The sequence below is a fragment of the Bufo bufo genome, chromosome 4, assembly GCF_905171765.1.
Source record: "Bufo bufo chromosome 4, aBufBuf1.1, whole genome shotgun sequence".
NCBI classification, from domain to species: Eukaryota; Metazoa; Chordata; class Amphibia; order Anura; family Bufonidae; genus Bufo; species Bufo bufo.
In genome coordinates, this window is record NC_053392.1 from 495,787,439 (window position 1) to 495,805,478 (window position 18,040).

Genomic DNA, 18,040 nt, shown 5'->3' on the forward strand with positions numbered 1-18,040 from the left:
CAGGTACATTTATTGCAGGCACAAGATGCTAAAGGCCATGGTAGCACGTTTAGGCAATGCCGCCTTTCTGATCAGATGATCCCTCCATGAACAGGTTTAACTCTGTGTACCTCTTGTTGTCATTCCAGTTTATCCTTATTATCTTAACCATTGGGACACGCAATGTTCAACAGTGCTTGGCAGGGCCGCTGATAGAAATCATGGGGCCCCGTACAGCATACATGACGGGGCCCCCTTCAGCTCCACCCCCTGATCCCTCCTTCAGCCACACCCCTGGCCCCGCCCTTGGCCCCTCCCCAGACGCCGCCTTGAAACAACATGCAGATTTGTCTACAAGTGATATTTATGGCGCTGGGGGGTCGTCTGTGAATGGCGCTGTTATGGAGGGGATCTGTGAATGGCACTGTTATGGAGGGGATCTGTGAATGGCACTTTTATGGAGGGGATCTGTGGATGGCACTGTTATGGAGGGGATCTGTGGATGGCACTGTTATGGAGGGGATCTGTGGATGGCACTGTTATGGAGGGGATCTGTGGATGGCACTGTTATGGAGGGGATCTGTGGATGGCACTGTTATGGAGGGGATCTGTGGATGGCACTGTTATGGAGAGGATCTGTGGATGGCACTGTTATGGAGGGGATCTGTGGATGGCACTGTTATGGGGGGATCTGTGGATGGCACTGTTATGGAGGAGATCTGTGGATGGCACCATTATGGAGCGGGATCTGTGGATGGCACTGTTATGGGGGGTGATCTGTGCATGACACTACTATGGGGGATCTGTGGCTGGCACTGTTATGGGGGGTGATCTGTGGATGGCACTGTTATGGGGGGATCTGTGGATGGCACTGTTATAGAGGGGGATCTGTGGATGACACATACCGTATATAGCATCTTATGCTATGTGTCATCCACAGATACCCCTCCATAACAGTGCCATTCACAGATACCCTCCATAACAGTGCCATCCACAGATCCCCCCCATAACAGTCATCCACAGATCCCCCCATAACAGTGTCATCCACAGATCCCCCCCATAACAGTGTCATCCACAGATCCCCCTCCATAATGGTGCCATCCACAGATCCCCCCCATAAGTGTCATCCACAGACCCCCCGGCCCCCCCCATAAGTGTCATCCACATGACAGACCCCCCCCCCCATAACAGTGCCATCCACGGATCCCCCGCCCTCCCTATAACAGTGCCGTCATGACGTCATCCATATAGATCCCCCCCCGCCACTCACAGTAGTATACATTAATAAATCGGTGCAGCCGTGCAGGCTGCAGACAGTAACTTTAATTTTAGCACAGGCACAGCGCTCATCTCTTTACTAAAATACTACCTTACATTCAGCTCCTGCCTCCTCCCTCCACCCTCCAGCCTCCAGTAACAAGTGCGGGCGGCAGCGCTCACTCACTGACGTCACGCGCCTGCGCCGCCTAGTGGGAGGAGCAGGCGTGTGACGTCAGTGAGTGAGCGCCGCCCCCACACTGCCTGCTGTTACTGGAGCCAGCCCACTGACAGCAAAAAAATTAAAATGGCTCGGGAGTCGGCAGCCCGGGCCCCCCTGCCAGCCGGGCCCGGTACAACTGGGCCAGCTGTACTGGCCTATCAGCGGCCCTGGTGCTTGGATATCTCTGTGTAGGTGCATAGTGATAAACCAAGGTCTCCCATTTCCAGGATTCTGTCCCTCTCAGTTTGTGGCAAATGGCGATAACAGTCACGTTGACAAACAGGAGTCATTGCACAATTGTCCCTCACAATTTGATCTGATTTTTGAGGTTTCATGTGACTAAATAACTTTTATAATGGCTTTAATGCCTCTCCCCAATGTGACAGATTGGCGTAAGATGCTTGAAAATGTGATCATCTGCAGATCTTAGTGTCAGCTGCTACTTTCTTGATGCTCATAAGGCTTGTCCTTCTTGGGGCTGCAATTTCAATTTTGAAGAGTGTAATTGGGTCAGCTGTCTGCATTGTGCCAGGTTGGAGGGGACATAGGGGGAGATTTATCAAGACTGGCACTGCTGGAGGATGAGCTTAATTTATGATGAGGCGCAGGCCTTGTTAAAAATTAGGCGCATCCTCCGGCAGTCCCTGAGCCTAAACAGAAGTCTATGACAGCTCAGAGCTGCCGTAGATTTCTGGGTTCATATGCGCCAGAAAACTGACGTAAATGAAGGTAAATTTGTCGCGGCTGCTTATCACGCCCCGTCCCTTCCTTGCCATGCCCCCTTTATGAAAAGTAGCGAAGACGGCATAGAAACTGTGAGATGCGATCATTCATAATTAATACCACTATTCAGACACAAGGGAGATGATAAATCTCCCCCAAAGTTCACAGAAAAGTAGAAGTCTATTCATGGTCTGCGTCTAGTATTGTACATGACGTGCAAAACCACATAGAGCCTTTAGAGCCAGGGTGCACAACCTTCCTTATTTTGAGGGCCACAAAACAAGAAATCAATCCCAAGGGCCACAAGTTTCACAAAATTTTTGACCCATCCAAATTATATAACATAAATGTCTAATCAGTGCCAGATCCACTTCCAGGACCTCCATCTATCAGGATAATGGGCCCCTTCAACAAATTCCAGAAAAGAGGTGGTCATGCATGCGTGTGGCTCTTAACATTTTAATTTATGAGTTGCAGAGACAGCAGAGTATTTAACTTTTTTCTGGGAGTGGAATATTGATGCCTTCTCGCAGTATGCAATAGCACTGTACATTGTATAGTGGCTGTGCTGGGTATTGCAAACCATAGGCCATGTGACCGAAGAGGCAACATGACTCAACGAAGCATCTGATATTAGTGACCTATCCTGAAGATAGGTCTCCAATATTCTACTTCTAGAGAAAAAACCCTTTAGTCTCCTTTTCTTTGACATGGAAAATGCATATGAACAGCCACTAAACACAAACAAGCATGTCTGTGACTGGATGGCTATGGGTTGCATAGAATCGTATCAAGGGCTGCTGGACCACACGCTGTGCACCCCTGCTTAAGGCCTCATGCATACGACCATTCCGTTTTTTGCGGTCCGCAAATTGCTGATTCGCAAAACACTGAAGCCGCCCGCGTGCCTTCCGCAATTTGCGGAACGGAACAGGCGGCCCATTGTAGAAATGCCTATTCTTGTCCGCAAAACGGACAAGAATAGGACATGCTATATTTTTTTTGTGGGGCCACGGAACGGAGCAACGGATGCAGACAGCATACGGAGTGCTGTCCGCATCTTTTGCGGCCCCATTGAAGTAAATTCTGCGGCTCGGATGCAGACCACAACAATGGTCGTGTGCATGAGGCCTAAGTGAGATGTCACTGTTTCTGAAAAAGTGAGATTTTTTTCTTCTTCTAATCACTTCTATTAAAAATTATTAATATTGAACAGATATACATTTGCATCTGTAACTTATGGGTAGTAAAATCTACATAATCATCTTGTCTCTTTTAGATCATCATTGATTAAACTGTACAAAGGCCTTGCATCTCAGTCCATGGTGACTGGCCAGGAAGTTCCTCCTAGTCTGACTAATTCGGTGAACATTAAAGAAAATGCTGCCCACTCTGATGAGACCCTCCAACCTTACACCACCACATCAGGCTCCTCTTCATCAGCCATGTAAGTTAACCCATGATGGAGATTACTGGGACCTGTGGGGTTATAATGATATATTTGGGGTTTCTAGATTACTCAAAGGGGAATTTCAGTAAAATAACAAACAGTCAAATAAAATAAAGTGATTTTAATTACCTTCATTTACAATTTTATTGCCACGTGCACCACCATCACTTTTCAAAGAGTATGGGCAAAAATGTAAATTTGTTGCCGCAACTTCTTCTCATTGATTACTGTTGTATTTAGTAAAGAAGGAGCTGGGAGTGCAGTGACCCGTTGGTTCACTGCTAAAGGATTAATAAATTCTGTGGGTTACTGCTAAAGGGTTAATGCTGTGGTTCACTGCTGAAGGGTTAATCCTATGGTTTACTGTTAAAACTATGTTACGGCTATGTATAAGAGTAGAAAATAGGTCTTAGTGTTAGTTGCTGGGTAGTGGGTCCCACACCCTGTTAAGTCTTATGGTAAGAAAGCCACGAGAAAGACTTGTTTTGTGTCCAGGGAAATATCCCTGTGAGTGAAAGCTGCCAGAAAACTGCTAAGAAACACTGAATACCATAAAGGGACAATGCTTGGACAGAGACAGTAAAGGTAATGCACGCATACGGCTTTAGACTTTGCTGCAGGTGGTCTGCATATATTGCTTCTGGCATCCACCACACTATTGAGATGGACTGGCCATCCGATCTAGGACTGCACCTCGCAGATAAATATCGAAAGTGATTGAACGCCTTCAGTAACTTGGGAAGATTGCATGTATCTATATCATAGCCATTTTCTATACACAGCCTTTGGAAAAGCCTACTCTGTAAGTACCTTTCACACTTGCGGCAGAGGATTCTGGCAGGCAGTTCTGTCGCCGGAACTGTATGCCAGATCCGGCAATCCGGATGCAAACTGATGGCATTTGTCAGACGGATCCAGATGCGGATCCGTCTGACAAATGCATTGAAATACCTGATCCGTCTCTCCGGTCTCTGGTGTCATCTGGAAAAACGGATCCGGTATAAACATTTTTTTGCATGCGCAGACCTGAAAGCCGGATCCGTTTTGCCGTAACCCTTAATGCCAGATCCGGCATTAATACACTTTAATGTTCAGTATATTTTTGGCTGGAGAGAAAACTGCAGCAAGCTGCGGTATTTTCTTCTTTCACAAAACGTAAGAGAGACTAAACTGATGCATCCTGATGCATACTGAACGGATTGCTCTCCATTCAGAATGCATAAGGATAAAACTGATCAGTTTTTTTCCGGTATTGAGCTCCTGTGACGAAACTGTGAAAGTACCCTTAGACACTTCAAAACTGTACCTACTGCTAGGTATTTGCACTGTGACACCCAGAATTTATTCAGTAAAAGAGAAACTTTATTTTACTATAAGACTATGAAGATGGTCTGGTCTTCACATCTTGTCCGGCCCCCCTGCTGTCCTGCCTTGCACTCCTCACCACTCCTCCTCCCCATTAACCCAACATCAAAGGCACCAAACCCACCACCACCTTTGCACCAACTTTATACCAACCATGGCTGGCTTAGTTGGCGTCAGAATTTTGCAACAGGATTAAGGCACAATTTTGGTCCAAAACGGTGCCTCTTTGGCTTTGCCCCCTTCCCATAGAGCCACACCCTATTTCTGCCTTGGCGAGCTAGGTGTAGAAGATTGTGCTACGGCTAGATGCGGCAAAAACTGACAGGTTGCCCCAAATTTTAGTGTTGTTTACAACATGTAGTTGCACTGACATTAGTGAATGTGGGCAAGTTTATGATCTGTGTCTGAAGCATACCTTTACCATGTCTTGTATTTTGAAACCTCTTGTATTAAAAAAAACCTCACAATTCCACCAGGGTTTTGGGGGTTTTGATATTACAGCATTCACTGTGCGCTAAAATTGACATGATGTCCTTATTCTGTGGGTCAATTTGATTACGGTGATACCAGATCACTGTTATTCAATTTTTTGTGTGGGGACAAGGTGACTAAAAAATGGCGAATTGTGTGTCTTTATTTTTTCTGTTATGGCATACATTGCGCAGGAAAAACAGTAGTAGAACAATAGTTGAAAAAATGTAAGGATGCGGCAATACCAGTTATGTTTATTTTTAAAATTTTTATTTATACTTATATGCAAAATTGGAAGAGGGAGTGATATTCATTTTTAAGACTTTAATTTTTTCACTTTTAACATAACTTTCAACATTTGTACGGGGTAAAAACCTGTGATCTTTTGATCGTTTGTCCCATACACCATAAGCTCCCTCTCTCTGCCTAACTCCACAGATTATGAAATCGCTATTGACCATGGCATCCGAGGGATATATGACTGGGTCCATGCCGCGTATGGAGTGCACTCAGTGCAGCAGACTGCCCCATACAAGAGCTTTTATGCTATTACCTACATGTACATGATAATGCGTAAAGGGGTTAAAGGGAATCTATTATCTCTTTTTCACGTATTACACTTCTGACAGTATTCTGCTGTACACCAAAACAGCAATCTAAACATATCTATATTAGCATTTGTGGGAGTTGCAGCATAAAACGTACTTTATTTGTTATGGAAATTAAGCCTCAAGTGTCCAGGGGGGTGTTATCCGTCCTCCATGTGCCCAAGCCCTCCTGCCCTAAATGTTCATGACGCCTTATGATGTTATTCAACTTCCTCAGTGAAATGCAGTCTGGTGCCAAACACTGCTGTGGCTGTGGTCATTAGTAGTGATGAACGGCAGGGGTCATATTCGAATTTGCAATAGTTTGCGAATATTTAGTAGAATATTCGTTGAATATTCGCAAATCCGAATATTCGTTAGGAGTAGTGTTGATTGTGAATTTTCGGCATGAGAATTTTCGTGATGAGAATTTTCATGATGCGAATTTTCGTAATGAAAATCAATGAGATTGTGAAAACTCAGATCCGATGGTATATTCTAACCCCCAGGTGTTCCCATGGTGACGGGGACGCTTGTCGGGGAGGAGTATGCCAAAGTGGAACAACTGTACAGATTTAAAAAAAAAAGACGAATATTCTAGAAAACTAATATATTAGTTTTTCAGAATATTCGGAATATTCAAAAACAAGAATATATAGCAATATAGCGAATATTCGAAAAAAAACTAATATAGAGCAATTTAGCTAATATAGTGCTATGAGACGAATATTCTAAAAAACGAATATATTTGATATAGTGCTATATATTCGTTTTTCGAATATTCGTAATTTTCTAAAACAAGAATATATAGCAATATAGCGAATATTCAAAAACAAAAAACAAATGTAGAACAATTTAGCTAATATAGTGCTATAATCTTTTTTTTATATTGCTGTCATTTTTTTCCAATCTGTACTTAAGATGAGACAAAAATTACAACTATTAGACAAAGATTATAGCACTATATTAGCTAAATTGGTCTATATTCGTTTTTTTTTAAATATTCGCTATATTGCTATATATTCTTGTTTTTGAATATTAGGAATATTCTAAAAAACGAATATATTTGTTTTTAGAATATTCGTCTTTTTTTTTAAAATCTGTACAGTTGTTCCAGTTTGGCATACTCCTCCCCGACAAGAGTCCCCGTCACCATGGGAATGCCTAGGGGTTAGAATATACCATCGGATCTGAGTTTTCGCGATCTCATTGATTCTCATTACAAAAATTCGCACTATGAACATTTTTATTACGGAAATTCGCATTACGAAAATTCGCAATCAACACTACTCCTAAAGTCAAAGATATTGCAGCCTTCTCATTGGCCCACAAGCTAGAAGCAGGGAGGGATCATGTGTACTCATTTAAAAAAAATATTCGAAAAGAATATTCGAAATTACGAATATATATCACTATATTCTAAATATTCGTGAATTCTCGAAGTGCCGATATTCGAGATAAAAATTTGCAATTCGAATATTCGTGATCAACACTAGTCATTAGCTTCACAGCTTGTAATGTGCATGCACCGACAAGCAGCACACAGCAGGCCTGCTGGAAGAAGTAGAGGAGCTATAAAGTCAATGTCCACAGTTACTCCTCTTCTTTTGTTGGGGCTGTGCCTTGCTGCTTGATGGTTCATGCTCATTACAAACTGTTTAGCTGATGCCCACAACTGTGTTTTCATGGACAGCATTTCACCTAGGGGGATGACTGACATCACAGAAAAAGGGGGAAGGCGTTAGGTAGGGGGGGAGGAGCTACTATGAACATTTAGGACAGGAAGGCTTGGGCACATGCAAGATAGATAACACCCCCTGGGCACTTGGTGCCTGATTTGCAAAACAAATAATGAGCGTTTTCTGCTGCAAGCAACTCACACAAATGCTAATAAAGGTATATTTAGAATGCTGATTTGGTGTACAGGAGAACACTGCCAGATGTGTAATAAGGGAAAACTATGTGACAGATTCCCATTAAAGACTACTTGTCACCACAAAATGCAGTGTAATTTGCAGGAAGCATACAAAATGCAGTGTACTCTGTAGGCAGCAGGTTATATAGGAGAAGGAGCTGAGCAGAGTGATATAAATCTTTGTGGGTAAAGATTCAGTAAAATCTATAATTAATACATTTAAATCTCTGCTTTTCCTGACTTCAGTTGTACACAGAGGAGATGTTATCAGTGATTGATAGCATTATCTGTGTGAGTGTGTATACAGAGATAACTGTCAGTCACTGATAGCAGTACACAGGGGAGGTGTTATCAGTGATTGATAGCATTCTCTGTGTAAGTGTTTAAACAGACATAGCTGTCAGTCACTGATAGCTGTACACAGGGGAGATGTTATCAGTGATTGATAGCATTACCTGTGTAAGTGTGTATACAGAAATGGCTGTCAGTCACTGATAGCTGTACACAGGGGAGGTGTTATCAATGATTGATAGAATTCTCTGCATAAGTGTGTATACAGAGATAGCTGTCAGTCACTGATAGCTGTACACGGGGAGGTGTTATCAGAGATTTATAACATTCTCTGTGTAAAAGTGTATACAGAGACATCTGTCAGTCACTAATAGCTGTACAAGGGGACAGACAAAGCTAAAGGACCTTTGATGATGTCATCACAGGTCCTGTAAGGGAACAGCACAGTGTAAAGGGTAGTTCCTAGGTTAGAACAGTGCATCTGCCAGGACCTGTGATGACATCATCTTCAACATCACAGGTCCTGCAGAATCTAGCAAAGGAACTGCACCAAAAATGGTGTAGTTCCTAGGTTTCAAATGTATATCTGCCAGGACCTGTGATGACATCATCACAGGTCCTTCAACCCCTAACAGCAAGTATTAGAAGTTCACAAGCAGCTCTGCATGGATCCATACAGACTGGAATGGAGTGGTAAGAGGTCCTCCACTTTTCATCATTTACCCCCCCCCCCCCCTTCCTCCATGCCCTGTTTTTACTCATTGCTCACTCATGTATAATACTTCAGACAGTTACAGTGACCACTACCTCATGTACCTCACACACACAGTGACCATAGTGTATAACTGACCACATATTTCTGTAAACACTGCATCTACAGTATTATACCCTCTATGTGTCACATCAATACACTGCTCTGTGTGTATATATATATATATATATATATATATTTATATATATATATATATATATACATACACACACACACACATACACACACACACTGAATATATTACACAGTATTATACATGCAATATGTACAGATATATAGTATATACCGCAGTGCACTGATATGTGAGGTACAAGGTATAATAGATGCAATGTGTACAGATATATAGTATATACAGCGGTGTACTGATATGTGAGGTACGAGGTGTCAATACACTGCTGTATTTACTATATACCTGTACACACTGCATCTATTATACCTCGTACTCGTACCTCACATATTACACTACTGTATATACTGTATACCTGTATACACTGCATATATTATATCCCGTACCTCACATATCAGTACACTGCTGTATATACTATATACCTGTACACACTGCATATATTATACCCTGTACCTCACATATCAGAACACTAGGGAATATACTATATACCTGTACAGACTGCATCTATTATACCTCTTTTGTGTGCCAGGGCTGTTTTGTAATCCCAATCCGGCCCTGGTGGCATAAATTATAAAACGCAGCAGCAAGAATAGTTCATGGAACAAAAGGAGGGGCTATAAAAGGGGAATGGGGGCCCAATTTAGATTCCTGCTATGGGGGCCAGTGATTTTTATGTACGCCCCTGCACACACCTGACCATGGAACAGCTGAAAAGCCAATTGTCCCATTACTTTTGGTTCCTTAACAAGTGGGAGGCACATATGCAAACTGTTGTAATTCCTACACCGTTCACCTGATTTGGATGTAAATACCCTCAAATTAAAGCTGACAGTCTGCAGTTAAAGCACATCTTGTCCGTTTCATTTCAAATCCATTGTGGTGGTGTATAGAGCCAAAAATGTTAGAATTGTGTCCATGTCCCAATATTTATGGACCTCACTGTATATTGAGAACGAAGCCCCGAAAGTGGTGGAGGGCGCACTGCGCATGCGCAGCCGCCCTCCATTTATTTTCTATGGTGCCACCGAAAATAGCCGAGCACTGGCTCGGCTATTTCCGTCGGGCCCATAGAAGTGAATGAGAGCGGTGGCCGGTCATGTGAGCTTGGTGGTGGCCGGAACAGAGTCCTCCAGCTAGCACTTTGCAGGGCTCCGTTCCGCATATAGGTACAGGTCCCAGCGGTGAGACCCCCACCTAAAAGACAATGGGGGCATATCCTAGTGATATGCCCCCATTGTCTGTGATGAGTCAACCCCTTTAAGTTCAGATAAAGCACAGATATAAATTTATAAATTATAAGTTTTGCTGATTATTTCCCATAAAACTATACAGTGATCTCTCAAGATTAGGGTTGAGCGAACACGAACTGTAAAGTTCGGGTTCGTACTGAACTTTAGGATTTTGGGACCCCGGACCCGAACCCGAACATTTCCGTAAAAGTTCGGGTTCGGGTTCGGTGTTCGGCGCTTTCTTTGCGCTTTTTGAAAGGCTGCACAGAAGCCAATTAACAAGCGTCATACTACTTGCCCCAAGAGGCCATCACAGCCATGCCTACTGATGGCATGGCTGTGATTGGCCAGAGCAGCATGTGACCCAGGCTCTATATAAGCTTGGGTCACGTAGCGCTGCACGTCACTCTGCTGTTGCAAGTGTAGGGAGATTATGCTGCTGGACTTGTGATTTCAGGGAGAGCATAGGAGAGAATCTAACTCAGCGATCTACAGACAAATAGTTGTGTGGGTGCAGGGCACTATCGTTTTACCCTGCCCTGAGCTCATTGACCAAAAAATACAAACTTTTAGAATTATGTTAGTTAGGTGGGTGGCGGCGGCAGCCATTTTATGCATGCTCAGTGCACCAGCACTGCATCTGAGCTTTTGGGACATTGCAAATCACAATTTTTTGGGGGCAAACTACAACATTTGTATTATTCAGTGTGCAATTTAAGGTAGAAATACACCCATCATTTTCTGGGGTTTTAACCACCTCAGCCCCCTTAGCTTAAACACCCTTAATGACCAGGCCACTTTTTACACTTCTGCACTACACTACTTTCACCGTTTATTGCTCGGTCATGCAACTTACCACCCAAATGAAATTTACCTCCTTTTCTTCTCACTAATAGAGCTTTCATTTGGTGGTATTTCATTGCTGCTGACATTTTTACTTTTTTTGTTATTAATCGAAATTTAACGATTTATTTGCAAAAAAATTACATTTTTCACTTTCAGTTGTAAAATTTTGCAAAAAAAAACGACATCCATATATAAATTTTTCTCTAAATTTATTGTTCTACATGTCTTTGATAAAAAAAAAATGTTTGGGTTAAAAAAAAAAATGGTTTGGGTAAAAGTTATAGCGTTTACAAACTATGGTACAAAAATGTGAATTTCCGCTTTTTGAAGCAGCTCTGACTTTCTGAGCACTTGTCATGTTTCCTGAGGTTCTACAATGGCCAGACAGTACAAACACCCCACAAATGACCCCATTTCGGAAAGTAGACACCCTAAGGTATTTGCTGATGGGCATAGTGAGTTCATAGAACTTTTTATTTTTTGTCACAAGTTAGCGGAAAATGATGATTTTTTTTTTGATTTTTTTTCTTACAAAGTCTCATATTCCACTAACTTGTGACAAAAAATAAAAACTTCCATGAACTCACTATGCCCATCAGCGAATACCTTGGGGTGTCTTCTTTCCAAAATGGGGTCACTTGTGGGGTAGTTATACTGCCCTGGAATTTTAGGGGCCCGAATGCGTGCAAAGTAGTTTGAAATCAAAATCTGTAATAAATGGCCGGTGAAATCCGAAAGGTGCTCTTTGGAATGTGGGCCCCTTTGCCCACCTAGGCTGCAAAAAAGTGTCACACATGTGGTATTGCCGTACTCAGGAGAAGTTGGGCAATGTGTTTTGGGGTGTCATTTTACATATACCCATGCTGGGTGAGAGAAATATCTTGGCAAAAGACAACTTTTCCCATTTTTTTATACAAAGTTGGCATTTGACCAAGATATTTATCTCACCCAGCATGGGTATATGTAAAATGAAACCCCAAAACACATTGCCCAACTTCTCTTGAGTACGGCAATACCACATGTGTGACACTTTTTGCAGCCTAGGTGGGCAAAGGGGCCCACATTCCAAAGAGCACCTTTCGGATTTCACCGGCCATTTTTTACAGATTTTGATTTCAAACTACTTACCACACATTAGGGCCCCTAGAATGCCAGGGCAGTATAACTACCCCACAAGTGACCCCATTTTGGAAAGAAGACATCCCAAGGTATTTCATGATGGGCATAGTGAGTTCATGGAAGTTTTTATTTTTTTTCACAAGTTAGTGGAATATGAGACTTTGTAAGAAAAAAAAATCCAAAAAAAATCATCATTTTCCGCTAACTTGTGACAAAAAATAAAAAATTCTAGGAACTCGCCATGCCCCTCACGGAATACCTTGGGGTGTCTTCTTTCAAAAATGGGGTCACTTGTGGGGTAGTTATACTGCCCTGGCATTTTAGGGGCCCAGATGCGTGAGAAGTAGTTTGAAATCAAAATCTGTAAAAAATGCCCTGTGAAATCCGAAAGGTGCTCTTTGGAATGTGGGCCCCTTTGCCCACCTAGTCTGCATAAAAGTGTCACACATGTGGTATCGCCGTACTCAGGAGAAGTTGGGGAATGTGTTTTGGGGTGTCATTTTACATATACCCATGCTGGGTGAGAGAAATATCTCGGCAAAAGACAACTTTTCCCATTTTTTTATACAAAGTTGGCATTTGACCAAGATATTTCTCTCACCCAGCATGGGTATATGTAAAATGACACCCCAAAACACATTCCCCAACTTCTCCTGAGTATGGCGATACCACATGTATGTCACTTTTTTGCAGCCTAGATGCGCAAAGGTGCCCAAATTCCTTTTAGGAGGGCATTTTTAGACATTTGGATCCCAGACTTCTTCTCACGCTTTAGGGCCCCTAAAAAGCCAGGGCAGTATAAATACCCCACATGTGACCCCATTTTGGAAAGAAGACACCCCAAGGTATTCAATGAGGGGCATGGCGAGTTCATAGAAAAAAAAAAAATTTTGGCACAAGTTAGCGGAAATTGATTTTTTTGTTTTTTTTCTCACAAAGTCTCCCTTTCCGCTAACTTGAGACAAAAATTTCAATCTTTCATGGACTCAATATGCCCCTCAGCCAATACCTTGGGGTGTCTTCTTTCCAAAATGGTGTTATTTGTGGGGTGTTTGTACTGCCCTGGCATTTGAGGGTCTCCGCAATCATTACATGTATGGCCAGCATTAGGAGTTTCTGCTATTCTCCTTATATTGAGCATACGGGTAATGAGATTATTTTTTTTCGTTCAGCCTCTGGGCTGAAAGAAAAAATGAACGGCACAGATTTCTTCATTCGCATCGATCAATGTGGATGAAAAAATCTCTGCCAAAAAAAAAAAGGAGGGGAAAGGCGTCTGCCAGGACATAGGAGCTCCTCCCAACATCCATACCCACTTAGCCCGTATGCCCTGGCAAACCAGATTTCTCCATTCACATCAATCGATGTGGATGAATAAATCATTGCCGGGATTTTTTTTTTTTATATATATACAAAGTTTTTGCCAAAGCATATGAAAACCGCCGCCTCCTCAGCTCATATGCCTCGGCAAACGTATCTTTTACTGCAGAGGAGAAATCTCGTCTTGCAGCGCCGCATACACAGACTTGTGTGTAATCTGACAGCAGCGCAATGCTTCTGTCAGAATGCACATCAGTGCTGCAGCTAGTCGATCGGTTGGTCCACCTGGAAGGTAAAAAAAACAAAGCAAAAAAGAAAAAACCAGGCCGCAACGCAATAAATTTTATTAACTTTATGATAACTTTTGAACAGAACATATAAACTTTATTTAACTTTTTGAACTGAAAGTTAACTTTTTTGCTTACTGTTTTTTTTTTTGTTTTTTTTTAACCTTTTATAGGACAAACCTCTCCTTCCCCATGGGACAATGTGCAAAGCGCAAATCGCCCAAAGATGTGGCGAAGTACATTATGCACTTTATTCCAGGTGAAAGGAGAGGTTTGCAGCAGCTGTGAGAGAAAGGGCCCTAATAGCCCTGTGTGCCTGTCCTGGGAGATGCAATCCCTATGCTAAGTGTACCTGTGTGTGGTACTTCCGGAAACACTCTCCAAAGCATAGGGCAGGGTGGTCAGGGCAGTCAGGACAGAAATAGCGGGTGTCACGCCTTATTCCACTCCTGCTACAGACATGACATCTTTTTCGGGGTGACTATTGGGTTGAGGTACCGGCAACGACACTGGGGAAATGTCGCTCGTGTAGACGGCTAACTACACTGGTGGATGGGGCCACGGAACCTTCTGGATACAGGAGGTTCTCGATGATCTCTTCCTGAAATTTGAGGAAGGATCGTGTTCTCCCAGCCTTACTGTAGAGAACAAAACTATTATATGCAGCCAATTGAATTAAATATACAGACACCTTCTTATACCAGCGTCTGGTGCGTCGGGAAACTAAATACGGAGACAACATCTGGTCATTAAAGTCCACCCCTCCCATGAGCAAATTATAGTCGTGGACACAGAGGGGCTTTTCAATGACACGGGTTGCTCGCTCAATTTGTATTGTCGTGTCTGCGTGAATGGAGGAGAGCATGTAAACGTCACGCTTGTCTCTCCATTTCACCGCGAGCAGTTCTTCGTTACACAAGGCAGCCCTCTCCCCCCTTGCAAGACGGATGATAACGAGCAGTTGGGGGAAGCCCACGCGACTAGTTTGTGCGGTGCCACAGCAGCCAATCTGTTCTAGGAACAAATGCCTGAAGAGGGGCACACTTGTGTAGAAATAGTCCACGAAAAGATGGTACCCCTTGCCAAATAAGGGTGACACCAAGTCCCAGACTGTCTTCCCACTGCTCCCCAGGTAGTCAGGGCAACCGACCGTCTCCAGGGTCTGATCTTTTCCCTCATAGATCCGAAATTTGTGGGTATAGCCTGTGGCCCTTTCACAGAGCTTATACAATTTGACCCCATACCGCGCGCTTGCTTGGGATGTATTGTTTGAAGCCAAGGCGCCCGGTAAAATGTATTAGGGACTCGTCTACGCAGATGTTTTGCTCAGGGGTATACAAATCTGCAAATTTCTGGTTGAAGTGGTCTATGAGGGGCAGAGAAGCCATTTAACACATCATATTTACAAATATAATGTGTTAACTGGCTTCTGATTCGATTTTGTAAAAATCATCAGCTTGCCAGCGACGATCATTGACTGGCAAGCTGATGACGTGACCCCCCTCTAACTTTGAGCGAAATCTCGCGTCTCGCGAGATTACGTATATATGCGTGACTGTGCGCAGAGCTGCCGCCTCCGGAACGCGATCCTGCGTTAGGCGGTCCGGAGGCGGTTAAAAACACAACTTTTTTCAAAAAACTGTATTTTCCAGATCTGCAAGTGTTAAATTCAAGTTTAATATCTACAGCTTTCATATTCTGTTAGCAAAAAAAGACTTTTTTGGCAATCTACAACATCTGTATTAGTCAGTGTGCAATTTAAGGTAGAAATACACCCATCATTTTCTGGGGTTTGAAAAACACACTCTTTTGACAAAAATACAATTTTTCAGGCTTTGCAGCATCAGCACCTGTGAAATTACAGGCTTATATATGCAGCACGCCAGACCTGCAGGGTATAGCGAAGCGAGGTCACGGTTATGGGCAATCGAGGGTTGCTCACTGTATTGGAGAACCCTGGGCAGGCATGCGGCAGTGAAGGAGAGGTAGACACAGTTCCTCTGGGGCACACTCGGTATGTAGGGACCAGGCCTGATGGTGGATGAGGTGCCCTGGATGCTACAGGTATTTTGAGTGCCTGGGGCAAGGTCCCTGTTGGATTCGTGACGCCAGTGCCTGTAACGGTGGCACAACGATTTATAGTTGGAATAACTAAGGTACACAGATGGTATAGTGAACCAAACGTTGCTTTACTGAACAGTCCAACTTCAGCCGCACCAGTAGTTCCCCCTTTCACCGCCCAGTCTGGAGTTCGGGTTGAGACAGCTCAGATCGGTTCGGCCCTGGGTTTTTTTGAGCTGTTCTTGACTGCGGAGCTCTTGGACTTAGTTGTGGCAGAAACAAACCGATATGCCACTGAATTTATAGCCGCCAACCCGGGAACCTATTATGCCCAGTCTTTCCGGTGAAAACCCGTCCAAGTTTCCGAATTTAAAATTTTTCTGGGCCTTCTCCTCAACATGGGCTTAACCAAAAAGCATGAATTGCGGTCATATTGGTCCATGAACCCAATTCATCACATGCCCATGTTCTCTGCTGCCATGTCCAGGACACGATTTGAGACCATCCTGCGTTTCCTGCACTTTAGCGACAACAGCACCTCTCGTCCCAGAGGCCACCCAGCTTTTGACCGGCTCCACAAAATTCGGCCCCTCATAGACCACTTCAACACCAAATTTGCAGATTTGTATACCCCTGAGAAAAACATCTGCATAGACGAGTCCCTTATACATTTTACCGGGCGCCTTGGCTTCAAACAATACATCCCAAGCAAGCGCGCGGTATGGGGTCAAATTGTATAAGCTCTGTGAAAGGGCCACAGGCTATACCCACAAATTTAGGATCTATGAGGGAAAAGATCAGACCCTGGAGCCGGTCGGTTGTCCTGACTACCTGGGGAGCAGTGGGAAGACAGTCTGGGACTTGGTGTCACCCTTATTTGGCAAGGGGTACCATCTTTATGCGGACAATTTCTACACAAGTGTGCCCCTCTTCAGGCATTTGTTCCTAGAACATTTTTTTTATCAAAGACATGTAGAACAATAATATTAGGGAAAAATTTAAATAGAAATGTTGTTTTATTTGAAAAATACAACTGAAAGTGAAAAATTTATTTTTTTGTAAAAAAATCGGTAAATTTCGATTAATAACAAAAAAAGTTAAAATGTCAGCAGCAATGAAATACCACCAAATGAAAGCTCTATTAGTGAGAAGAAAAGGAGGTAAAATTCATTTGGGTGGTAAGTTGAATGACCGAGCAATAAACCGTGAAAGTAGTGTAGTGCAGAATTGTAAAAAGTGGTCTGGTCATTAAGGGTGTTTAAGCTAGGGGAGCTGAGGTGGTTAAACAAACACTCATTTGGGGACAAAAAAATTAGTTGGCAGCCTTTGATGCATCTGTATTAGTCAGTGTGCAATTTAAGGTAGAAATACACCCAAGTGTTAAATTCAAGTTTAATATCTACAGCTTTCATATTCTGTTAGCAAAAAAAGACTTTTTTGGCAATCTACAACATCTGTATTAGTCAGTGTGCAATTTAAGGTAGAAATACACCCATCATTTTCTGGGGTTTGAAAAACACACTTTTTTGTTTTCAAAAAACAGTATTTTCCAGATCTGCAAGTGTTAAATTCAAGTTTAATATATACAGCTTTCATATTCTGTTAGCAAAAAAAACACTCTTTTGTCAATTTACATCTGTATTAGTTAGTGTGCAATTTAAGGTAGAAATACACCCATAATTTTCTGGGGTTTGAAAAACACACTTTTCTTTTTCAAAAAACAGTATTTTTATTTTCCAGATCTGCAAGTGTTAAATTCAAGTTTAATATATACAGCTTTAATATTCTGTTAGCAAAAAAAGACTTTTTTTGTTAATCTACAACATCTGTATTAGGCCTCTTTCACACTTGCGTTGTCCGGATCCGGCGTGTACTCCACTTGCCGGAATTACACTCCGGATCCGGAAAAACGCAAGTGTACTGAAAGCATTTGAAGACGGAACCGTCTTCCAAATGCGTTCAGTGTTACTATGGCACCCAGGACGCTATTAAAGTCCTGGTTGCCATAGTAGTAGTGG

The 18,040-nt window shown here is 42.8% G+C and overlaps 1 protein-coding gene across 1 annotated transcript in view; it reads left to right on the forward strand.

The window, feature by feature from the left end:
• ARHGEF33 (Rho guanine nucleotide exchange factor 33) overlaps positions 1-18,040 on the forward strand; it is a 148,735-nt gene that overhangs the window by 94,613 nt on the left and 36,082 nt on the right. Inside the window, exon 13 of the mRNA XM_040429584.1 lies at positions 3,462-3,629. Within this exon, the coding sequence (XP_040285518.1) occupies positions 3,462-3,629 (168 nt within the window). The remainder of the gene's footprint in view (positions 1-3,461; positions 3,630-18,040) is intronic.